Genomic DNA, 27,347 nt, shown 5'->3' with positions numbered 1-27,347 from the left:
AATATTTACTTATAATTATTTATGAACCATTGGTATAATATATCTTATATAATTCATATTTATCTTAAATAATTCACATTTAATCTATGCCCAATATGACCCATATTCACATAGACAGTACAAGTTATGGCATTACAGCACATGTATGATTTCATTCGATTCAAACGTGGAATAAAACAAATTCCATGAAACAGCTTTTCAATTATCGTTGTCCTTTTCATCTTTCGTTCTTTGATGGGTTGTATTACAAACAATCCGTTCTAAAAGCGCGTTTTTTTTTCAATTTAAAGAAAAGAAAAGACCATTACTTCGATCAGTTTTCCCGTACAATATATACAAGTGCTAAGTACTACGCCTGCAGAATTAAAAAAATGACAATTCAAAAACACGAAGACAAATTTAGGTTAAAAGAGTTCGGGAGTTAATTAGAGGCTGTTTTGAAAGGCATCGAATTACAAATATCAAAGGGCTCTAATGAATCAGTGCTGTAAAATTCTAAATAAACATTTCTATATTTTATACTTACATAATATTTATTGTTAGAAAACTTAAACCTCGTACAACTACTTAGATGCGTCTTCTTACGTAGATATAATTAAAATATAGATCGTACTCGTCAAACTGATCAACATTAGTTCAGCGATTTAAAAATAATGGAGTCATCACATTTTACCTTTTTCATTTTAGATTAAATAGTTTCATCAATGTAAACATAAAGTTTTGCTTTACAGTGCTTCTTCCGCTTCTTCGAATAAACATTACCTGAAGTGTAATAGTGGGCAAAGGCCTCCCATCTATTCCGCCACTCTTCCCTATCCTGGTACCTTCCAATCGAGCAATAGAAATAAAAAATATTTTTAAAATGTCGCTGAACTACATATCTAATACCGTTCAGTTTGACGATTACGATCTAGGTTTTAATCAGTCAGTCACGTGAGGACACATTAAACTTACAGTTTAAAATTCAATGTAGTTTGAATATGGGAGTTAGACACATAGCTTACTTAAATAAATAAATAAATATCACGGGACACTTGACACCTATTGACCTAGTCCCAAAATAAGCAAAACTTGTGTTATGAATATTAGGTAATGGATAAACATACTTAAATAATATATAGATACATACCTACTTAAATACCCAAGACTCGAGCACAAACATTCGCATTTTTCACACAATCATCTGTACCGAAATAAATAAATAAATATCTTATTTACTTGTTGTAAAGAATAATGTCTGGCTTCCAAACTCTCTCGAATGGTATCCTGATGACGCCTATGCCGCCGAAGTCGCTCGTGTTCCATCGCAGGTGGTAGTCCATCCATATTTGCGTGATCCAGCAATTGGTCGTCAGCAATTGATCTTTTTCTTCCTGTTTAATAGAAAAAATAATTGATCTAATAATGCCTTATTAACCATTTAATGCGACACACACATAAAAAACAGGAACAAATACGAGTCAGACTCGCGCACAAAGGGTTCCGTATATCTCTGAATAAGACAAGTATGGCAGTTCTGTGCTGCACTTTCAACCGTAAAAAATGGCACCATTTCAAGATATGCCTAGAAATTTCGTGATCTGACGGATTTGACGATCGGCCACCGACATAGATATTACATAGTATTTTCTAGAGTCACAGAAATGGCCTGTTTCCGGGTATTTCCGCGTTGATTTCAAATTGGAATGGGAAACGCTGCAAGTGTAAATGACTTCAAACGGATTTATAATTTTACTAGAATTTACCCACGGCTTCGAACGCAGACTATTTGATCTGGTAGTTACATTTGAAATTCCGGGATTTTACGAAATCCCCCTGGGAATTCCCAAAATTTATATCGTGGTCTTGGTTGTGTTAAGAACAATTGTCCAAAATTTCAAGACTCTAAACCCAGCGGTAGCATTTTCAAGATTGTATCCCTATCCATCTTAAAATGCCTTAATGTTTCACAAGCATAAATAATATTGTGTTTCCAGTCCCACAAATGTTGTTTACGACAAGTATCTTTATCGAAATTGAACATAATAACGACAATAATGTTAAGGTTTTGCTTACAAAAGCAAGCCCTTTTTTCGCGAAGAACTCATAGAAAAATGTCAAATTACGTTTCGTCGCTGATATGACATGATGATATTAAAACAAAGGTACGGAAGGGAAACGAAATTGTTCTGTGAAATACGTTTTTTGACAATAATCGTATTCGAGCTAACCCTATTCTAATCTTTACATGCCATTAAGTATTCCTATTACGATGTGCTTAGGACATTTAGGTCCCATGACATGGGACTATGAAACTCAGCTTGGGGCTCGTATGTATTATTACACAGTTGGGGCAAACACATTTCACTAAGTAGATGTTTAAAATTCTTTATTTACAAGGTTTTCAACTGTATGATGAATGTTATCTTTAAAAAGCTAGTGGAAGCTTATGGCACTCAATAAAACGTTCGAGTGAGAGTCGGACTCGCACACGAAAGATTTTGTGCCATAAATAAACACACCCGCAAATTATTTTGTTGTTATAGCGGCTACAGAATTAATAATTGGACAAAATTTAAAGTGTCTTCCTATTACGATTTCAAAGATAATACCACTGTAGCAGACGGATGAACTGGCAGCGAAGCCCTAGCAGGGTCCTTTTGCAACCTTCGGGTTTAGAACCCAAAAAAACTAAAATTTTCCGAAGCATGGCACCCATGAGTTAAGCATAATTACCTACCTACAGTAAAGTATGTATCATACAACAACTATTGGTGTATTTTTTGGATACTCGTAGACGTGTTAGGTTTAAACCAACAATGTGTCCGAGAGCTATTTTATAGTTTTTTCTTTTACGACTTACTTACTGTATTCAAATGTAAAGCCAAATTCTTTTCATGTGTTTCCTCCTTATATGGTGGGTTTATATACTTCTTATTCACAACATACGAAACTATAATAAGCTAACACTGTAATGCTAAAGATGAGAAAGTAATGTTATAATTTGAACTTGTATTGATTAATTATAAACTGCCAGCCATAAACCCAAAGCGATATAAATAATTAGAGTCATAATGGGAAGACAATAAACTCGCGTCAGTAAACTGTTTTTGGCAGAAACAACCCTTATTTTATCTCGTGTTTTACTCAATTACTGAATAATAGCTCATTCAATTGGGTCATTAAGGGAATTCAAAGCCTTTTGAAATAATTGCGTGGTGCAAAAATAATCGACGGAAAAATAATAGACAGTTTAATCAGTGACCGCGTGAATGCATGCATTGTGTATTGTGCCCGCTTGGCCACACGTGCATTGTGCCCATTCAGGGAGTCATTGCCAAGCACCTTAGTATAATTAAGATGGATTAATACGAATACATTATACATACAAAGAAGGATAAAGCTGTTAAGCATTTAGACTGGCCCATATCTTGCGCTATGCTTGCGTCCATGATCTAAAACCAATTTAAGCTGTTATTCCGCTACATGTTTGGTTTGACGTACCTATATTAAACATGATTTTAATTCGTGGAAAATGTTGCCGATTTTTTATAGCGTAAAATATAAAGCAGCGGTTTGACCGCTTTCCGACCTTACCCTCATAAAGACCACTAAATAGCGCTCCATCATTGATCGTTCGAATCCGAGGGATTATCTACGATACCTACTCGTACGAATGATTAATTAGGGTGAAAATAATATCTCGGATGATCGCTGCGATATCTACAATCGAAATCAGTCATCCAGACATATTTTAAGTACATTTTAACCCAACAATTTAATTCTTAAATGAACTTACACGAGCATATACCTATTATTGAAATATGATAACAGGAACACAATGCGTGGAATCAGTGCGTGTCGTTCAAAAGAATATAAATTAATAAGGAATAAAAACAAAAGATTGCGAGTCAAAGTACCTGAGAACGGCGTTTCCTTGTCATTCCGACGGAAGAAGTGAAAATAAACTCATTTAGGGAGAATCCCGCTGAATAAATTGTATGGGGTGCTAAACGACAAAATACCCACCCCGTGAATTTAGAGATTAGACATGGAATTAAACGCATATCACTAGAAAAAAAACATACGCATTAATCTTCTTCAGAATGTTTAAATTAAAGCGTGTACCTATACGATTTGCAAACGTATACATAAAATCTCCACAACTAAGCTTTTAAAAACGCCATCGGCCTTTAGACGATAAAGAATGGTAATTCGATTCATCAAGGGAAAAGTTAACCGTGAATTTTCAACGTTGTAATATAAGTAGGTACATCAGGTTCCCCTGAGTCTCAAGTTAGTTGAAAAATGAACGATTTGACAAAGTTTTTACGTCAGTAGTAGACGACCGTCGACAATTTCGAATAATCGTTACAATGCTGTAAGTGTCTCATATATACATATAGCGTCGGATAAGATAGTAAGAGTATCATACAAAAAAAAATACAAATAAAAATCTATACAAAAAAGAAAGATCTGGAAGTTTTTGAATTCGGAATTGAAAAATATTTTTTATTCCACCACTTTGTGGGCGTCACCCATACCAACTTACAATTTTCTAGTACTCGTAGGTACTAACAGCCATCTTCTCAGCTAGGTCGTTATAGAAATTTAAGTTTAGTATATTTGGAATGGACTTATTATTAGCATTCGTTTGATTCCACAGGCTCGTTCGTTGGGCTCCACAGAAAACCAGCGTTATTGCACATAATGTGCGGCAACACATGCTGAGTGGAGACCCTTTTTACCCGACGGTATCCTGTCGTGTCACCAAGTAACATAGTTTTAGTGCTAGTTTTAGTCTTAGTCTCAGGTGGTACTTATGGAGCCAAAATAAATATTTATTTCTTTCTTTCCATACTGTAAAAAAATTAAAGCTTCATATTTTTTTCGCGGATGTCATAATAAAATATTAAATATATAGTCTATGTCACTCTCACAGCTTTGGCAAATCTAATTAAGCCAAATAATTATGTTAAAAACCATCCAGACTTTTAGACTACACATACATTCATACGCTCTAAAAACATAACCCTCCTTGGGGCAGTAGGGTAAAAAAGCAAGAAGGTAGGCTTAACGTACCTATGCTATTTTACAGCATTGATTTCTCCTAACAATATAACAACAATCAGTGTCTGTATCTGAACAATCAACGTACACTGGAGAGCACGGAAAACGGCTTACTCACAATAAAACCTACATGTGCCTGAAACTATTATAGCACCAGGGCTCAGTGCATAATAAAGTATAAGTTAATAGAACTGGCGATTTTGTATCGATATTCAATAATATTATTCTCTTGTACTTTATTGGTTATAGCTATGCCCGCGGCTCCGCCCGCGTGGAATTCGGTCTGTGTCAGTAGGTGGCCAATTCACCCCTAATTCCCCTCCCTCTCCCCTGGAGGTGGAACTTGAAGTAAAGTTGACAGACGGATACGCTAGAGAACTGTAGTCCAGATAAAATATTTTACAATTACCACATAAAATTACACTCCAAAATCAATAGTTTTTTTCGACCTTATTAAATTTTTTGACGTGATTTAAACGACATAGAGTAGTAGGTGTATTATATATCGGACGATACAGTGCCACTTTTTTACGTCCTTGACTGTACAGGCAAGTGTAAAAATATGAACTTATTCAAAGTTTTAAAAATAAGTATCACAGACTCTTAATCCGACGCAATAAGGCCGTAGTAGCATATTTTTGAGTGGTTCGAATAGATACTTATTTTTGCACTTGACTGTACCTATCTAAATTGTGTCCATGGCAAATATCATCCAAATTGGTCCTCCAGTCAAGTCAGCCTAATCTATAAGCATGAAAAGGTAAGAAATATAACACATAGAAATCCATACTTCCTAACGAACTTTCGAATTTAGGTCTAATATTAGTTAGAAGTAAGATTAGAGGAAAGGAGAATAGATATCAAAAACGTGAGGCCGAGTATTGACATTTTATTTACAGTTATGTTTATGTATGCACAACTAAATATGTAAGTACATGTAAAAAATCGGTCAAGTGCGAGTGCGAGCGCTTATTCATGTCACAACGTATTAATTCCAGCGCCATCTGTTAGTTAAGCATGGTACTCGATAGTCGAAAAAAAGTTGGTGCGGGGGCAAGATGGGGTAGGTAGGAGGTGTTAAGGGGCAAGATGGGGTAGGTGTTAAGGAGCAAGATGGGGTAGGAAGGAAAGTGGCATATAAATGTCTAATTCTACTGTACTAAAATGGTCTATTTTGTTCTAGAATGGTGAGAAAATAAAGGGCCCTATTTCACCAACGTGACAATTGTCAGTGACATATGTCAAGAGATTTGTATCTAAATTCAATGACAATTATGTTGTGAAACATAAATTATTTTTCCTAGTCGACATTTATTTTCTAGATTTGTCTGTAAATTTTGACATGCGATTAAAGATGTGTCAGGTTACCGTTACAATTGTAGTGTTTCGTGACTAACATACGCGTATTTTCACAATGGCTCTTTATGGAAGTAGTAGTCGCACCTGTCAGCGTGGTGAAATAGGGCCCAGATGCCACGTTCACTTGTAAACATTGTCAGCAGTAAACGGTCTTTTGCTGCGTGCCCCATCTTGCCCCACTATTGGTACCCCGTGCATCTTACTCACGGGGGTACCCCATCTTACCCCTAAGGTGGGGCATGATGGAGATGAGGGTTTTTTTGTACTTTTTTTAATTTGATTATGTTACTTAGACTGCCAAACAAAGTGTATAAATGAAGACTGATTACCAAAAAAGGTTATAAGAATATAACAAATTAATATAACCCATTAGGGTATATTTTATTTGCCATAAAACCTTAAGGACCCCGTCATACCCCACTCTCCCCTACAGACTTTCGATTCGACCCTCTTTAGCTTTACTATAATTATATATAAATAGAAGATTTTTTCAAATTAGGAATTTTGTAGGCACTTTATAAAAACTGAAAAAAAAACAATTATACTGGTTGGTTATCATTTCTTTGACTTATTAAAAATAAAAACTCAAACACAGTTCATTAAGGTGTAAATATTAAAATGTATATAAAAGTCGTATATTTAATTTGAAAAAGCTAGCATTCTTTTAGTTTCGTTTCCGAGATATCTGTAAGGTTTGCGGTAGTGATCCGTTTTTCTTGCTCTCAGGTGTACATATTTCATCGCATTTCCTGTGAGAAAATAACATTTATGTTCGACGTTGGTACTTAAATAAAATTAAATGAGGCGGTGACGACGGAAATTTATCATTTCCCCACAATCCACGAACCTTGCTATAGTATTCTATCTATATTCTATCCTTTTAGTAAGCAAAGTATTTGAGGGCAAAGTGTACTTGTTATCTAGAATAAAAATATAACTACCTATAGATTGTGTAAATAAAACAAGTGAAAATATAAATAACAACACGATTTTGAAAAACTTTTGAGAATACAATATATCGTTACTACTTTTGAAAAAATCTCGTATCTCAAATCAATACGACGGCAAAATTGACCTTTGAAATAATGTTCATAAAGTTCATTAAGAAAAGTATCAATTTTGAGGTACGAGCTTTTTTCAAAGTAGTGACGATATGCAGTGCTTGCATTGTTGTGTTTCGGCGTGGAGAGTAAGACAGCCGGTGAAATTACTGGCACTTAAGGTATCCCATCTTAGGCCTCTAGGTTGGCATCGCATCTACAATCCGCCTGGTGTTGCAGGTGTCTATGGGCGGTGGTGATCTCTTACCATCAGGAGGCCCACTTACTCGTTTTTTTTTAATTTATTTTTTTATTCGACTGGTTTTCCTTCCAGTCGAATAAAAAAAAACTAATTATCTGCTAATTTGTTAACTTGTTTAAAAATCTTAAAAATCTAATCGCAGAGTTCACTTTAAGCTAGGGTAGGTTAGTTTTAGAAACTTTAGAAAAGTTATAGTTAATCAGCAGAAAATAAAAGTTTTGACCTGTAATTTGAGTCAATGTTACTATTGGATTTCTTCGCTTGACAAGCCAATTTTTTTTTTTTTTTTTTATTCGACTGGATGGAAAACGAGCAAGTGGGTCTCCTGATGGTAAGAGATCACCACCGCCCATAAACATCTGCAACACCAGGGGTATTGCAGATGCGTTGCCAACCTAGAGGCCTAAGATGGGATACCTCAAGTGCCAGTAATTTCACCGGCTGTCTTACTCTCCACGCCGAAACACAACAGTGCAAGCACTGCTGTTTCACGGCGGGATTAGCGAGCAAGATGGTGGTAGCAATCCGGGCGGACCTTGCACAAGGTCCTATCACCTGCAATTCTTAAATTACCAGCTTTTCACTTCCAATTTTTGAGATTGATTTAGCCTTTATACTAAAAATAGCTTTGCTATAGAAACGAGAATAATATCGATACTGTCAAAAGGTCATAGAACGTCGTATTAGGGTGGGTCGACGTCATTGGTACCATTTTAGTATATAGTATCTTGCGTCGTAGCATCAACAAGTATCATCTTATATACCTTTAATCGTTAAGAAAACAGTGGACGATAATGCCACTTAATAAAAACAGCTCGCACACGAAAATTTTGTGCCATGATATATTCGATTAAATCAGCTACAAACGCCTAAAAGCACATTTTTTTTAAATAGGGTTTGGAACTCCAGTTAAATTTTATTTTCATTCTTGTATGTCTATTTAGTTTACGTCTCACTTTTAAAGTTTATTTAAATACGTATTTTCTCCTAAAAAAACTCCGAGCAGAGCTCAATCGCCCAGGTATACCTAGTGCCATCCACGAAGACGCACGCGCATTTTGTCGAAATTAGACATTAATGTCATTGTAATAAGAACGACGCCACGCGTCATCGTGCGTGAATGACTCTACCTATACTGATTACTTAAATCAGATAAGTACGGCACGTGGCACGATCGTGATCTCTTCTAGTTCAAACTAACGACCCTGCATGATACTCTTCGGTGCTACGCGACACAAGATAGGTACGATACGATACCTACGCCAATATGATACAAATGAGGACCCACCTTTACATGTAGTTTAATTTAAATGCTCGACGAAATGTGCGTTACTCGAATGTTCCATTTAGGCACTTTGACGGTTTGATTTCGTATTCTGCTTTATTCTTCTTATTTTGCACTTGTATCGCACAATATGGAATGCCTTCATATGTTTCAAATATATATTTCAACTAATATTTAATTTAATAGGTATGGAGATAGTTTGCGACGTTGGGACACTTTGGAACAGGACACTGTATAATTTTTATTCCTGAAAACTTCATAGCAGTTAGAATGTAATATAGTAATAAGTTGAAATCCAAAATCCTAAGAATCAGAAACGTAAATGTAAATATAACGTTTTAAACTTTCGTGATTCTCACTCATAGTCAATATACCACAAACAGGATTAGATTTTTGGAATCTTTTTGTATTTTTTATTTCAATTCCAAATTTTTACTTTTACGGTCATCCCGTAAAACCGACATCAGTACATCAGTGGTGTAGCGGTATAGCACGCGGTACGGATTACCGAGGACCTGGGTTCGATTCCCAGTGATGGTCTTATTTTTCTGTTTTTTCTGTGCATCTATATTTCAGTTTGTATTTTCAATATACCACAAACAGGACTTATCACGCTATTATTACACAAGTAATATTTACCTCGACGTTTCGGCAACGTTACAGTTGCCGTGGTCACGAGTAGACTGAAGTGTGGGGTGTCAAGTCTGCCTAGCAGCGCGAGTTCTTCGAACTACCCGCACTTGATCACTAATAGTGCCGCCACTCGTATCACAAACTACCCGCACTTGGTCACTTTTATTACCACGAGATACGAGTGCCGGCACTATTAGTGATCAAGTGCGGGTAGTTCGAAGAACTCGCGCTGCTAGGCAGACTTGACACCCCACACTTCAGTCTACTCGTGACCACGGCAACTGTAACGTTGCCGAAACGTCGAGGTAAATATTACTTGTGTAATAATATTTACTTTATTCCAGAACAATACAGGTCCAACTATAAAAAAGGTATATTAAGTACAATAAAATTAAATAAACTAAAACTATAATAAATCTAAAAATGGACCCTGCGGCATGGTACCAAAGATGCTGTAATAATAGCGTGATAAGTCCCGTTTGTGGTATATTGACTATGTGTAAATGTAAATACTTTACGCGCACAGCCGAGGGTAAAGACTAGTAGGTAAATGATAAACGACCAAGCGAACGCCGAAAAAATCCGCAAAAATAATGACAGCCCATAAAACATGCCGAATTATTTTCGTGATCACAAATTACGAACGATTTCGGACCTTTCTATTGTACCCAACTATTATCTAGCCTTATGACTCAGTAACAATAAATAAAAATCGTTTTGCTAGGGTTCCGTACCTAAAAACGAAACCCTTATTCTTAGTACCACTTTGCTGTCCGTGTGTCGGTCTGTCCGTCTGTCAAGACCCTTTTTCTCAGGAACGCGTGGAGATTCAAGCCCAAATTAATATCGTCTAGGTCTGCTACCACTTGAAGCAATGAAAAAATCTGACTTCTAAGGCAACGGCAATCAAAAGATACAGTCATTAAATAAAGTATTTCCATAAAAATTGCCATAACCAAAAACTAAGTCTGCCTGTGTCTATGTCAGTAACCATCTAAAATGATCCCGCTCTGTGTACATTTTTCTTAGGAGAGGGACTCCGCTAACACGTATTTATGTACAAAGTACAGAACAGAACCTTTGGTGCGCGAGTCTGACTCGCTATTGGTCGGTTTTTATTGGCTGATATCGCCACCAAATAATTTGTCGGTACGCAGATTAAAAATATCTAACCAGTAAATTTCTATGCGGATATTCCGGGAACACCCAAATACTCCGAAGTATTTTTTTCCGAATTTGCCAATTCCGATTTTCAAAACTTCGATTTCCACAATTCCGATTACTAAATTTATCCGTCGACCTTGTGTCACATTGCTGAAAATGGATCACAGTTACTACTGTTTTAGGCTGACCTAGGTACATAGCTTACGTTATTAAATCGGAATTAATTATTGATCGGTGTAATGATATTCGGAATTTTTAATTCGGTACTTTAATAATCGGAATTCATATTTTTGACATTTCGGATTATTATTGAGTCGGACTTCTTATTGTTCGGTGTATTAAAGTTCGAAATTTTGGAAATCGTAATCTTAAACCTTAGATATATTTAATTTTCGGATTTATAAAAATCGGATTTATGAAGAATCGGAATAGTCATAGGTATCAGGAGTTTTCAAACATTCGGAATTATAAAAATCGGTATTTTAAAACTCGTGATTCCGACTTTCGGAATTTAGTTTTTCGTATTTATGTAGTGTACCTGGATATACCATTATCAATTATCAATAGGTAAAATAAACCTCATAAGTTTTACGTACCTTCTTCTTACTACAATTAGTTTTTGAAGGTGCTTGGTTAAGGGCAAATACCTACACACGCGTTAATTAGTGGAAGGAGTGTTGTTTACTTTTACAAGGATGAAGTTTATTTAGTAGGTACTAAATAACATATAACATAGTGTAGTTTGCCGTGCCCGTCTTGCTTGTGAAGGCTATAGCTGTGGATACGAGAATATTGTTTTTTAGGGTTCCGTATTACGAAAGGACAAAACGGAAGGTAAACCTTGTAAGATCACTTTGTTGTCTGTTTGTCCGTCTGTCGAGATCATTTTTCTCAGGAACGCGTGAAGGGCTCAAGCTGGAATTAATATCAAATACTTATTCTGGTTTGCTACCTCTTGAAGCAGCAAAATCAAACTTCTATGACGCACAATCAGAAACATATAGAGTTATTAAAAAAAAAACCGAAAAGCATTAAATAATAAACCTTTTTTATTTTGTCTACCATACCACTCTATACCATACACTCTAGCCATCAGGAATAATAGAAATCCATCAGGTAGACGACGATAGGTGCACTCTTGATGGCTAGTACTGAGGCACTGACTTCAAAGTAGTACCTAGATTAAGGTTAAATAGGAGAGAAAGGAGAATTTGTCACACACACACACACACACACACACACACACACAGAGAGAGAGAGAGAGAGAGAGAGAGAGACACACACCCACACACCCACTCACGCACACGCACACGCACACGCACACGCACTCGCACGTACGCACACACACCCACACACCCACACACACACACACACACACACACACACACACACACACACACACATACACAAACATCACGCCTGTATTCCCAATGGGGTACGCAGAGCACACGAAACGTTACCGCTTCGGAGCCACTTTTAGCAATTTTAGGTTTTAAGTTTCACAAAGACAGTACAATAGTGAGAGGTTGCTAGCCTGTCGCCTACGGTATACCTTAACACCAACCCAAATTCTTCCCACCTGAATTATTATTTTTTCGTCAGTTATAAAGGTTTTTCCACACAAATTGCCGTAACCGAAAAACCTTAGGGGCTCTTCCGATTGTTTGATACCGAATTTGGTACGAAGGTAGCTCTTATTGCATAATCAACAGGTAAGAAAAGTCTGAAAATCCTAATTTTTATGTCGGTCTATATCAGTAGCTATCTAAATTGACCACACACCGCGTATAATTTACTTAGGAGAGAAGCTCTGTTAAACTGCTAACACTGGATATTTATAGATACCTACAAAGAACGGAACCCTTGGTGCGAGAATTCCACTCTCACTTGGTTGATTTTTGTTTCCTAACTCAACGGAAACCGAAATTGTTATATTCCCGAAACTGTTTTATAACAAAACCGTTTTTGATTCAGCGTATATTGAATACACGCCAAATCTCTGTGATGGCGGTCCAGTAGTGAACTTGTGGTAGTTATACTAAATTTCAATATAGATCACAAATTAATTATTTATATTGATCTACTTTTAATTTTAACCATACTACTGTTAATCTACACTGTGGTTCATGCTAGTAGTAGCTATGTACTTCATCATTTCGCCCTATACCGGGTATGGCCTGTAATACAAGCAAAAAATTAAAACATAGATCGTCCTCGTCAAACTCAACAACATTACACTGGAAGAGATCCCTTTAAGGGATAAGTTCGCCTTTGTACATCTTATTATCCTGTGTTATGTTATTTTCATGTGTTTTTATGTACAATAAAGAGTTTTACAATACAATACAATACAATACATTAGTTCAGCGACTTTTAAAAATAATGGAGTCTTTGAATTTTCCTTTTTTCCTACAAATTAAATACTGCTATCAATGTACGCCATCCTCGAACACAACTGACGTCGCCTGTCACGCTAAAAACATCAAGCATTTCGCGTTACATTGCTTCTTCGAATAAACATAATTAAAAGTGTAATAAAAATTTAAAAACAAATTATTTTTAAAAGTCGCTTAACTAATGTTGTTCAGTTTGAGGAGTATGATTTATGTTTTAATTATTTGCTCATATTACAGGCCACACCCGGTATACGTTCCATTGCAAGGCACAAGGCCTCCTCTCTAATGAGCGAGCCTAGTGCAGCTAGAGAACTTCATACATAACATTGCTTCACAATGTTTTCCTTCACCGTGTGTTCGTAATTAATATTGGGCACCACTTTTGCCAATGTACTTATTTATCCTTAAGTGCCGAGGAAGGAGTGAACATTTTTATTAGTCAACCCGAGAATGAGCGAAACGTTAGTTAGGCATGTCCTGCGATGAAAAACCTAGCTATTTAGAATTGTAAAGAAAAGGACTAGGAACATTATTTATAAAAACTAAGAAGAGTTTTACAATACAATACAAAACTTGCTGTCGTGTAGCATTGCGGCTGCAAATGGCACTGCAGCAATAGTGCACGAGGAAGACACATGGGCCTTTGCCCAGCAGTGGGACACACATATAGGCTAATAATAAAAAAAGCATTTGTTAGGCAAGCGCAGTGCAGGAAGACATCGTGAGGAAACCTGCACAAACCTGCGAAGCAATTCAATGGTGCGTGTGAATTTCCCAATCCGCACTGGGCCCGCGTGGGAACTATGGTCCAAGCCCTCTTGTTCTGAGAGGAGGCCTGTGCCCAGCAGTGGGACGTATATAGGCTGGGATGATGATGATGATGATGATTTTAGGCAAGCGAGTGCTCCATCTTAATCCACATCTTCGCTTACCATCAGATTTGATTGTGCACAAACGCAAGCCTATCACAGTATAAATAAAAAACTAAATCAAAAATCTACACTGTGTTGTCAGTACTTGCCACGTCTATGATGTGATGCAGTGACACTCCAAAAGTGACGAGGAGGGGGTGTGAAGAGTTTTCCACGGGGCGTACTGACGCGTCGTAGTTCTGCATGAGGTGGCGAACCAAACGGTACTCCTCGTCGCAGCAGATAACACCTGAAAAAATAATAAAAGCATTAATTTAAATTATCATGACTATGAAAGCTAACATAACAAACTCAATTAAAAATAAAATGAGTAGGTACTTATTTATAAAAATACAGGCATGTATGGGATCCCTTATGCGTAGTTACGGACCTAAGTCTAAAGGTAAACATCTTAACTATCCGAGTATATATAAATACGGTACACTGGAAGTGTAAAATGCTTTCTCCGTCAAAAAAATTAAAAAAAACCGTTTTGTGTGTCATTTTTCTGTCTATTCTTCGATCCTTCAATCAAATTATTTGCAAAATATCACAAAAATAGTGACATAACTTTAACCTAAATTAATAATCACGCACTTATGTGTCACTAACAGTAATTTGTTATCCACTCCAATGGGAGTTGGCTATTGGATAAAACCGAGAAAATATTGCTAGAATAGTCACCGATTTCAAAACATTTATTCGAACATATTTACACATTAAACGTGCTGTCGTGTAGCATTGCGGCTGCAAATGACACTGCAATAATAGTGCACTTAGGAAGACACATAGATTGATATTAACTAGATAGGGATGAATCGCTTTAGTTCTGGCTCATCCATCACAATGGATTAAGTCGTGTCAATCTTGCTTTGCGCAATTATATACAACATATACACTCTGCAGAAATTTCAATATTTTATTTCGAATTAGTAACAAAATACAATTAGGTATATTCGGAAATACATCGGCTTGTTAAGGTTTCATACTCTAAGGATGAAAAACTAAACACTGTTTAGTGTCACTGCACTGTCCGTCTGTCTGTCTGTCACGGGACTAGATCTCAAAAATCGTAATAGATAGACAGCTGCTGAAATTCATACATAATATTTAGAGTTAGTTTTTGTAGTTACGGTATATGTAGCATATTTTTTGACATACCTACAAAATATTTGTTTGATGCACGAGTCCGACTTGCACTTAGCTGGTTTTATTTTTTACGAACGCGTGGAGTATGGGTATCGAGTTGAAATTAAAACCCTAAACTCAAGTCAATAGGCCCGAAAATTGTGAAAAAATCAAACTTCTAAGTCGAGGCAATCAAAAGCTACAGTCATTAAAAAGGTGTTTCTATACAAATCAAATAAACAGAAAAAGTTATAGGGTACTTCCGGATGTCCTGGAACCCTAGAATTTTGCACAAAGGTAGCTCTTATTGCACAACACACAAAAACATCACGCCTGTGTTCCCAAATGGGGTAGGCAGAGCACACGAAACGTTACCGCTTCGGAGCCACTTTTAGCAATTTTAGGTTTTAAGTTTGAAAAAAATGGTACAATAGTGACAGGTTGCTAGCCTGTCGCCTACGGTATACCTTAACCTATATCCTCAGTCGCCTCTTACGACATCCACGGAAGAAATGGAGAGGTGTAATTCTAACCCGAGAACACACGGGTAACACGTACATATAGCACAATAGTCGTAAATAAGAAAAATCTGAAAATCATAGTTTTTCATGTCTGACTGTCTATGTCAATAAGCCATCTAAAATGACCCCATATTGCGTACATTTTGCTTATGAGCTTAGAAGGCTCGGCTAACACTGCAACATCCCCTCTGCTACCATCCCCTCGCAGGTAAAATTAGCGTTTAAAACCTAGACGTTGGTGACCTGCTCTGTTATTTTGGACATTATTTCAAAATTCTTAGAATTCTTTATTCAATTAACAATTTGTACTTTATAAAGTACATTCGGCCGTTATTCTTAGTGTTAATTAGTCCTTTATAAAGTACGCGAGGACTTAGGAGGGTATTTATGCTGAGACAGTGTCCAATTCGCAACCGCAATGATACATTCTATCCTTCGTGTTGTCTATTTGTAATAATATTGTTAGGGATCTTGTGTTGTTGTGAAAAAATATATTTTCTTTCTTTATTTATTTCTCTGACGCTAGCGTATAAGAAGCATATTTGATAGGGATTTTATCTGGTCAGTCCAGCGCATAAGGGAATGTCGTCTTGTGTATACCTTTACTTGCCCGAATTTCATGTGCTATAAAATTCAACCGCCATAATATTGTTTCTTATAAATTCATTTGCACTAGGTACTCATTGTTTCCCATAATATTCATTTCAATAATTTCATTTTTCATAATCATTGTAAGCCATAAGTATCACATGCCATAATGTCATTTGCCATCCATGTAAATGGTGAGTATCGTAACGAAACTATGTACTGATAAATCCGATACGTCAAACAAGCCTTTGAATTAGGTAAATTTTACCCACATAGGTAAGGTTATAATTGCGACATTTGATTTGTGCGAGCAAGCGAAACAAGCGAGCAAGATGGTTCGAAGCAGAAGCGACTCGGATAGGTTAGGTTCAGAAGGCTAAGGTGGGAGCAAAGCGGAGCGTAGCGTAGCAAAGCAGAGCGTAGCTCCCACCTTAGACTTCGATGTAAGGTATTTTTTATAGCAGCCCGGATAATAAAGATAATAGATAGATTAATTAGTAATAGAAAAAAACAATTTTAATCAATCATAATCAAAATAAACACTGTTTAGTATGGCACTTGAATATTCTATTAAATAATATTATTGCACTTAATAATATGGAAAACAATACGTATAGCATTCGTATCATTATGACATCTAATTTTCGGGTAAATAAGAATATATCAAATAAATTTTCTAGTAAACGAAACATTCGGGCAAATAAAGTTTCGGGAATATGAACTTCGGCAAAATGAAATTATAGCATATAACTTTCAGGCAAACAATAGATAACCGTGGTCTTGATCTTTTGCCATTGACCCTTCCCTGCACCACAAGCCGCTCTATAGAGTTCTACTCACGCGATATTAATTAGAGTATTTAATATTAAACGCAACGTTTAATTATTATTTTTCGTCTATTAATAATCAATTAATGAAACAATGACTTTGACTATTGGCTCTGTGCACGACATTAGCGCCACCTAGCGTCCGCAACTTTTTTAGCTCTGATGCTCTGACGTTTTGAAATTTCATCGCGACATTGTGACCAAAATCAAACCTTATAACGTATTGATTTATAATACAAAATTACTGTGAAACCGTGATTTGGGTGGACATAGGGTTGTAAATTCATTTTTGGTCATTAAAATTAAATGAGGTAAGTAAAATTTATTGAAAAAGTGTGTTTTATTTTCGTTATGTCAGGGTTGGTTTACTTCATGTTATTTGTACTTTTCTGTAAAATGAAAAGATAAAGCTATCTTATCGGTTTCTTTGAATAATAGTAAAATTATATAATTGTTCTTATATCGCTAGTAATAAATTAAATATCGTTTTCAGATGAAAATGAGTATCATTTTGAAGACCAGTTTTGTGAGTATCACTTAATATAAAATTTCAACCACAAACCGTTTCATAAGGAAAATTGTTGCTGGACATGTGCGAGATGTAGAGGAATTAGGAACAAAACAGGGACAGTGTTCAATAATTCAAGCTCGCATCATAACACAAACATCTATTACTAAAATTAGGTAGTTAAAGTCTATTATTATTATTCCCCTTAATGGCGGCCTTAAGGCTTGGGCCAGTGTCAGTTACGAGTGTCAGTTAAAGTCTTCTTCTCTTTTAAAATATGGCTTTTCTGTCCTAATTAATAGGACAATTTCGCCAGTGTCAAAGTATACTCTCTTTGATAGGGACGTTGTACGGTGGTTGTAGTTTTTGCAACTTGATAGTAAAATTCCAGAAACCACGTGGACACAACTTGCGCATTAAAAAATGTCAGACACGAGAGAAATATAGAATTTTGTGATCACTGTTCACTGTTAAGGTAAATCGCCGCATAAAACACTATCAAAATTATACTTCAACTAGCCAAAGAAACAGAAATAGCAAAATTAGATATTGTCTACATCCGCCATGTTCGAATGCTACAAATCGAATCCAGTTAAAGTCTATGATACAAATTGCATTGTTAATGACAGATTCATATGAGTATGACAGATGACAGAGCCAGAACTATTTCTACTTTTGGCCACCATGAATGCTGCGATAGATTTCATCACCCCCACCTAGTACTTGGCACCCTCCCAATATGCATCAGAGTACTTACGTTTGTTAAAATAGTTTATTTTAAGGTGACAAAAGGACAATGGAAGGTATAGGTACTTTCGTTTTTTTTATTTGGTATAATGTTTTTACACTTTTACATTCCCAGAATGTTATTTCCAGAATTGTTCAGACAGAAAATAAGGCATCTGTATAATATCTTATATCTTCATATTATCAGTTAAATATATGCATTTTAATGTAATATATTTAGGGGCTGTTTCACCATCCATTGATTAGCGTTAACCGACGGTTAAACGTGATACCGTCTCCGTCTATTCGAACAAATCAAATAGAGACGGCATCACACCTAACCGACACTTAACACTAATCAAGGGATGGTGAAACAGCCTATTAATCTATAATCGGTCTGAAAAAAAAAGCTAAAACGCCGATTTTCGCGCGTCTTTGAATTGAATTTTCAATCGAAGATAATTTGAATTCTTATTCGGGTGACATCACAGAACTTTTTGACACGTTAATCACAGGCCAGCAGAATATTGGAAATGTGAGAGGGCGTCGATTTCGATAACTCACACAAAGATAATGAAATTTCATTAATTTAAGTAAACAATGTTTTTGAATCAAAATGTTTTTAGGTCCTCGAACAAAGTTGTTTTAGTGATCTAACTAAAATATTTCACTGGGCTCTTAAAAAGTCTACAAAACACGACTCGTAACTGTAGTGTATCCCTAACTATCTTAATTGATTTTGCTGAATAAAAGAATGTCATAAATACAAGATTAACTATGTTTTAATTGTTGTTTTAGTGCGGCTGTTCTAGAGTCAGCTTTATTTGGTATCATCCCAGCCTATAACGAGTGTGACCTGTAATACGAGCAAAAAATTAAAAAAGATCGTCCTCTTCAAACTGAACAACATTAGTTCAGCGACTTTTTAAAATAATGGAGTCCTTGAATTTTCCTTTTTTCCTACAAATTAAATACTGCTATCAATGTACGCTATCCTAAAACACAACTGACGTCGCCTGTCACGCTACAAACATCAAGCATTTCGCTTTACATTGCTTCTTCGAATAAACTTAAAAGTGTACCTAATAAAAATTAAAAAACTAATTATTATTAAAAGTCGCTGAACTAATGTTGTTCAGTTTGAGGAGTATATGATCTGTGTTTTAATTATTTGCTCATATTACAGGCCACACCCGTAATAACTACTGCTGGGTACAGGCCTCCTTTCGGAACGAGAGTGCTTTGGCCGTAGTTCCCACAAGGGCTCAGCGCGGATTGAGAACTTCACACACACCAGCGCAGCAGCAGCGTGCAGGGTCCCTCACGATATTTTCCTTCACCGTAAAACTCGTGGTAAATTTCAAATGAATTTCGCTTATGGATTTCGAAAAACACAGGGGTGTGAGCACGGATTTGAACCCTCGACCCTCTGCTTGAGAGCTCGTCGTTCAAACCACTAAGCCACCATGTCTACATTTGATATTGAAGGTATTAATTAAATTAACTATCCTGCTAAACCTAGTACTTTAATTTATAGCAAAATGACAGGATAAAAATAAATTCAATCTCGTTTTAGCCATTAAATGCAAATTGAGATCACCTTTAATTTTGTTTCGAGATTGCAGCCGTCCGCCTCTGTAATGTTCTACATTAGTTACATAGATTACAGCCATACATACACGAAACCTAACTTGATAAGGAAGTTAGGCAAGACAAGAAAAAGACTATAAATTTTCATCAACTACACTTTGTAGTAGAAAGTCACTTGTCTAGTGTTTGTGCACATAGGAACAAGTTCTTATTCTTAAACAGGCGTTACCTTATAAAGGTCCGTATAAATGAACTTCAACCTTCTACCCTGCCACTACACAATTGCAAGTGCAAAACAGCCATGTCAATATGAACAAACATATTTCGCACAGACACAGCTATCTTGAACTTGTCATTGCAGAGTAAAATAATAGTACATATGGCATTGTCACAAGCTAACGAAATTCTAGGTGACTGTCCATAAATATTTTTTTCCAGTACCTAATAGCGTTTGTCGAAAGATACGAATTATTTCGTCACTACTGTGAAAAAATCTCGTCTCTCAAATCAACAGGTCGACAAAATAGACCCTTGAAATAATGTTCATAAAATTAACTGAGAAAAATTACTGATTTTGAGGAAGAAGCTGTTATAAATTTGTGATGATTTGCCATTTGTCTAGGCACCCTGAAATCGTAAAAGCGTGATTAATTTGTCTTATTAATCAACATTCCTACTATCAGTAAGTAAAAGTTATTCTATTTTATCAGTAAGATACGTAGTAAGTTATTCTATTTATGCAATAGTTAGTATTTTCTTTTGTTTTTCTACACACAGCGTAAATTACGAAAAGCATAAGAATTTCCGTAGGAAAATAATGAAGTCTCTCAATTTCACTTTAACTGCCAATGTGGACTATTATTTTATTCCTATATTCTCACAGGATCGAAATCCAGAAATATCAAGCGTTATGTTTAAATCGTATTGGAAATCTTCGTTCAAAAACACTCTTAGCTTTTAAATAGTTTAGTTTATTTCTTCAATAGTGGTCGTCGTAGAGCTGTAAACCCAACAGTGTTGTTTATTTTCACTTGAGATGTCAAACGCAGATATAAAGCTTAATCGGTTCTTCGCTGTTGGTGCTACAAGAATTATTAAGAGAGATTTGCTCGTCCGTTGCTCGGATGACCTTGAGGTACGTACGATCGAGGAAACTTAATGACATACCAAATTGGAATCTTTTCATAAGCAATTTCGAAGTAGTTTCTTTGGCAAACGTATGAAATGTCGACATGATATTTACAGCGAAAAGATTCTACTCTGGTATGCGATAATCTAAAGCAGGTTGTTTTTTTTATCACATCCTTTTTAGGGTTCCGGAGCCAAAATGGCAAAAACGGAACCCTTATAGTTTCGCCATGTCTGTCTATCTGTCTGTCTGTCCGTCCGCGGCTTTGCTCAGGGACTATCAATGCTAGAAAGCTGTAATTTTTCACGGATATATACGTTAACTATGCCGACAAAATGGTTTAATAAAAAATTCAAATGAATTTTTTTTTAGAGTAGGGTAATTATTGATTGATAGTCAAATACACTATTTACTAAAATTACATCAAAGTTTCACAAATCAGTTTGATACAATGCAAGGTTATCATTATCAAACTGATTTGTTCTTGTTTGATGTGTACTTGTCAATTCTACAGGATTGACAAGTAGTAGCCACTATTTAGCCATTTATACCTAACGAAATCGTTTTTATTAGTCAGTTTAACTCCAGTTGAAGCGCAAGTCATAAACAAGGATTTGTAGCTTGAAGTTTATCGTTTTAATTGCAGATAACAAGTACCTAGTGGTAATAGTAAAATGCCAAGATAACTAAAAGATCGCCGGATACTTAAACGTTCCTAGAAATTGCGACGTGATTGGGATTCTTTGAGTGTCCAAATTATTCAGTTTACCTCAAGAAACAGCTCAATTTATTAGACACAATGTTGATGAGTTTGTGTGTGGGTGTAGGCATTGTTAAGTTTTCCGTAAAGAATTTCATTGTAAACGGTTAATAATATTCGTATTACGTTAGCATAATAATCTTCTATTTATTCTTTAGGTACACAAGCGGTAAACGAACAAAAAGGAGCCCACGGCTAAGTTTCGTCCGAACCTGACCGACATCCAATTCAGCCAGCCATAAACCATACCAAAACAGCCGGGTAGTTTTAAAACGCTTTCTTACTTTGATTAATGTTCCACCGGTCAGTTTCAATTAATATAGCCTTTATTGAAAATTTTCGAGGAATATAACTGCCGCAAAAAATATCATTAATTTAATCGAAACTTAAACCTAAACGCTGTAATTGAACATCTGAATCTTAACATTTTAATAAATAAGCACCTGAATTATGTAACGAGATACGCGATGTAGGTACAATGAAACCACTCGGTTTGCTAATTATAATTTGATTGTTTTGACCAGTCTTGAATTCCAAGGGACCAGGGGGCTTGAGTTGTTTATTGAAGATTCGTAATTCATTCTCTAAACTTTTATTGGGGGCTTAGCGTTTGCAAGAGTTTGTATTAAAATGAAATGAATGACTTCAATCTTTTGATTGATTTACAAAACATTGACGAAGTTTGTTGGGTTTTTGATCTAATATGCGTAAGGGGTTTGGAACTTTTGTTTCTCTCCCTATAAAAAAGTAGGTACGCTTCTCTGATTTAAGTTATTCGCACGCAATGGTAAACAAAATGAACAATTAATAACGGAAATAAATAAAATAAAATGTTTTTTTTTTTTTTTCATTTATAATTGATAGTTAATTAACGAGTAGGTACTCGTACTTAGTTAATATTTTTTCGTTCCATTTTTAGGGTTCTAGAGCCAAAATGGCAAAAAAGGAACACTTATAGTTTCGCCATGTCTGTCTGTCGGTCCGTCCGCGGCTTTTCTCAAGGACTATCAATGATAGAAAGCTGTAATTTTGCACGGATATTTAAAGATGTAAAGTGGGAGTGTGTTTTTTTTTCTCATCCAACCCTATAATGTGGGGTATCGTTGAATAGGTCTTTTACCCACCAATAGGGGTTTTCTAAAACGATTTTTCGATTCAGTGATTTGTTTGCAACTTTAGAGTGCAAATTTTCATTAAAATCGGGGGTCCCCCCCCCCCCTCTAAAATCTAAACCGGTGGATGGAAAAAGTTTTTTTGAGAATTATTAGTAGTTTAATAGTAAATAGCAGCCTAAGGTATAAAATATAAACTTGGAATCCTTTATTATTCGTAATGGCTACGGAACCCTATTTTGGGCGTGTCCGACACGCTCTTGGCCGGTTTTATTTTAATCAATTACTTCTTTGTATTTTACGTGTATGATTTGTATTATAATTACGCTGTTAGACAAACGACACTTTTTTCAAGTGGCTGGTACACATTTAAAACTGTATTTCAAAACTAGCCAACTCAATTTGATGAAGCAGAATTTTGGCAATCCGACTCACAGTTTTTTTGATATTCGTTGACATACATACAAACTTAGAAACATGCATATATATCTATATTAAGAATCTTGGCGCACATGTTTAGAAGCTGTCATAGACATGTACAAAAAAATTGCAATTTTTACGATATTACATAGATACGAGTCGAAGTGAAAACCTTATTTTTTTCAAGTCTGTTCAAGTTCTTAATTTTTTTTAGGTTTGTATTTTTCGAGAAATAAATGCTTGTGAAGCCGTGTCTTAAGTAAGGAGGTACCTACTTAATTTTGCGGATAAATTGATCACATTTTTGGCAAACATGAACTCTGACGATAATAAATTAGTTGAGCAAGTTTGGCGATTACACAAACAAATCAGATTATTGAGCCAAATGATCATTGGAATTAAATTGGAAACAAATCATTATTATGAGAAATAAAAGCAATGTCAATGTAAAATTTTCTACTTGAAAATTACAGATAGGTACATGGAATCTTAACGATCAAAAATGAAGCGAAAAATGTCTTTTCGCAAAGCAAAATACGAGTTGGTATTTAAAAGCATGAATGATATAAAAAATATGATTCCCTAAGCCAGTGACTAGCCTTTCTTCAAAGTTGACTAACAAAAATCTTTACTTATTTAAACATTATTGTATCAACAACTAAAGAATTTATTTTCGACGGTCTTAACTTAGGCAGTTTCAATCGTGCTTTCTCTCGATTCCGATAGCTCAATAGATACTATTAAAGCTCTAGACGTCTAGAATTTTAAGCAGATTGAAGTACGGTTGTTATGTCAGGGTGCTTACTGTGGTACTCTCTACAAATAGGTTTCAATGGTTAATGGTATTGAGTCTAAAACGGGGTGATAAGCCAGCATTCCTGCTCAAAATTCACACGAAAATTTAAAATTTCGATAATACTGTTTTATGCCAGTAATGGATACTTAAAAGAATAACGTATTTCTGTAGTTCTACGAGCGTTTCAACTGCTATCAGTTTCCTGTCGCATATATTGACGAAATGAGAGACCGTAAACAACAAATTTTAATGAATTGTAATTGTACCGCATGTACATACAATATATCGTTTAAAGAATCCTTATGTTCGCCCTGGCTCATTTCTTCAGTATTAAGCGACAGGAAACTGATAACAGTTGAAGCGCTTGTAAAACTACCCATTTCGTTAAAAATATCAATTATTTTATTCTTAGATAACATATGGATCCCAAGAAATCCATTCCAAAATTCCGAAACTATCTTTTTCGTTTTATACTTGTTTGTTTGTCTTTCCTAGACGTCAAAAACATGGGATTGGACCGATTCATATAAAAAGTGGTCAGTTGATGATATTATACTTAGGTATTTATATCTCGCGGAACAACGCATGCCTTTGCTTTTGTATTCGGAGCTCACCGAAATTTCGCGGAGCCGAGCACAAAGTCGTTGTCGTTGTTGGAATTGCTGATTTGGCATGTAATAGACATAATTAGACGTTAAAGTGGAAGGAAACAGACAGGGCTATATGTAGCAGGAAAAACAATAATATTCATATTAAAGTATATTTATTCGACGTCACGACATCATAATAAGGAAACCCCGACGTGTTCCGATGAACGTTCGTTCGTTCCTATGTAGAGAAGTACCACAAAAGGTACCCCTTCGGGTATCCGTGACGTAACTTAATACTTTCTTTCGACGCGCTGTTATTAAACAAATTTAATATTCTAATACAAGATTTTACTCACGGCACTGCCCGTCTGGGGAAACTTTTTATCTTAAAGCTACTTGTGTATGCATAGAAAAATAACCTACCCAAAAGGGTCATCAAGAGACTATTGCTGAACATTATATGGATTTATACAGCAATATGTAGACAAAGAGCTCTTAAATGCGTTCGTTTATAAATTACTAGTGTTCACTCACAGTTTTATTCGCGTTAATCATTAGATCTGGCAGTTAACTTCAAGTTCCGGGATTTTACTTGCCATGGGAATTTTCCACCTTTACAGTGTTTTTACTTACGTTGCATACTGTAATTTTGCACGAATATATAAGCTATGCCGACAAAATGGTAAAATAAAAAATTTCAAAAACAATTTTTTTTAGGGTACCACTCCACTCCACTCCCATAGACGTAAAGTGGGGGTGATTTTTTTTTCTCCTCCGACCTTGTAGTGTGGGGTATCGTTCGTTAGGTCTTTTAAAGCCATTAGGGGGTTGCTAAAACGATTTTTCGATTCAGTGATCTGTTTGCAACATATTCTGAGGAATAATTACAGCACACATATAGAAACTACGAGTAAAATATGAATACTAAATAATAGTGGCTGGCGTTGAAAGGGTCATGTTAAACCTAAAGTCCCTGACACGTATAATCCTACTAATATCATACTCTAAGAGTGGCGTTCGCGGACCGGGAAACGAGCTGTCGGTAGGCCTCCAACGAGCGACGCAGCGACGACGGACGACGACGATCGCGGGATCGCGGTGGATGCGGAAAGCACAAGACCGGTCTGAGTGGAGGGAGAGCCTTGGGGAGGATGATGATGATGATGATTACTTAGATTGGCCCCCTTAAGCATGGTGCTGAAGATGCTGGCAGCGTTTCCTCTTTGAATAGCTAATCTATTGTATCTCTTTATACTATATCGAAAAAATAATAGCTTACAGGGAAAAATCGATGTTTGTGTGAGTGAAGTTTATTGGAACGACTGCTAACTGCTTTTTATGTAACTGTGAAGGTATGTTTAAAAGTCAACTCTTTATTTCTTATACTTAATCGTATCAAAATACCGGCTAACAAACCTTGAATAATACAATGTATCCCTAAAAATAAATCTCTTTTATCTCACTTGTTTAAGTAAATTTTATGTGTTGGATGTTTTCAACTATTTAAAAGACTTTGAAGTCATGCAGGAAAATTTTGTTTTTATTGAGCATCACATAGTAAACGATAAAGAAAACAGGGACATAAAGAAAAAAAAATACGAGATAACACAGCAATTCGCCTTATCGCTTCAGAGCGACCTCAGAATTACATCAAATGGATGTTAAATAAACTTTGACCTCCACATACTCGTTTGTATTTGTTTGTTTCAAAATATGAATAAATTCGAAACGCTATAAAGTTAAACATAACTTCAGAAACTGTACGGCACAAAGAGAACTTACCTTTTATAAAAAATGTAACCGCCACCCAAACCAACCGCCGGATGACTGGCGATAAAGCTAAATTGAACACTTGTCTTAGAGTACTCATTTTTACATTGGCACTTGTCACTAAAAAAAAAACTGAAAACTTTATACCAACTTGTTCGTCATCACGTTTTGATGTCGTTGAATAAACAACAGATGCGCGAAAAATCTTGTTTATAATCCGTACAGATTTTTACTATGGCGATTTGAGTTGTAAATATTTTTTATAACGTTCGTAAAATGCGTTTAACGGCATGGAAGTTGCGTGTGGGGCGGGCGGCGAGCGCGGCCGTCGTAGCACTGATGTCGGCCGCGCGCTACGCCTACAGCCTACGACTAGCTACGCGGCTACGGTCGCTACGAACTGCTACGGTAGATCTAAAGGATACTGAGATTGACTGTACGCCGATGCTACTAAACTGTAAACATGTGACGACAGTCATTTTATTCGTTCGGAATCGTAAATCGCTCCGTATTGGGATTTCGGAATGTCTTATTTCGACTTTGCTCAATTTAAGCTTTGTCTTAAAGATGTATAATCTTTCACTTTAGGTTTTCGTATGAATTCTTTTTAAAGATACTTATTTTAATAGCTTTTGTATGCGACTCCGTCTGTGACGAATTCGTTTATCGCTTTCAAACTTCATCTAAATAGGTTCAGTAGTTTAAGAGTGAAGACGTATTTAATAGACAGAGAGACAGAGGTGCTTTCGCATTTATAATGTTTAGTATTATTCAGATTAAAAT

The 27,347-nt window shown here is 35.9% G+C and overlaps 1 protein-coding gene across 1 annotated transcript in view; it reads right to left on the bottom strand.

Annotated features, from left to right (window-relative positions):
- The window catches only part of LOC141437600 (neuronal acetylcholine receptor subunit alpha-10-like), a 60,788-nt gene extending 33,874 nt beyond the window's left edge, over positions 1 to 26,914 (bottom strand). Inside the window, exons 1-3 of the mRNA XM_074101036.1 lie at positions 26,577 to 26,914; positions 14,210 to 14,349; positions 1,219 to 1,373 (exon numbers count right to left, since the gene is read on the bottom strand). Coding sequence (XP_073957137.1) covers positions 1,219 to 1,373; positions 14,210 to 14,349; positions 26,577 to 26,664 — 383 coding nt within the window. The 5' untranslated portion in view covers positions 26,665 to 26,914. The remainder of the gene's footprint in view (positions 1 to 1,218; positions 1,374 to 14,209; positions 14,350 to 26,576) is intronic.
- Between the last annotated feature and the right edge of the window lie 433 nt (positions 26,915 to 27,347).

The sequence above is a fragment of the Choristoneura fumiferana genome, chromosome 18, assembly GCF_025370935.1.
Source record: "Choristoneura fumiferana chromosome 18, NRCan_CFum_1, whole genome shotgun sequence".
Taxonomy (NCBI): Eukaryota; Metazoa; Arthropoda; class Insecta; order Lepidoptera; family Tortricidae; genus Choristoneura; species Choristoneura fumiferana.
This window is presented reverse-complemented; position numbering and strand designations above follow the sequence as displayed.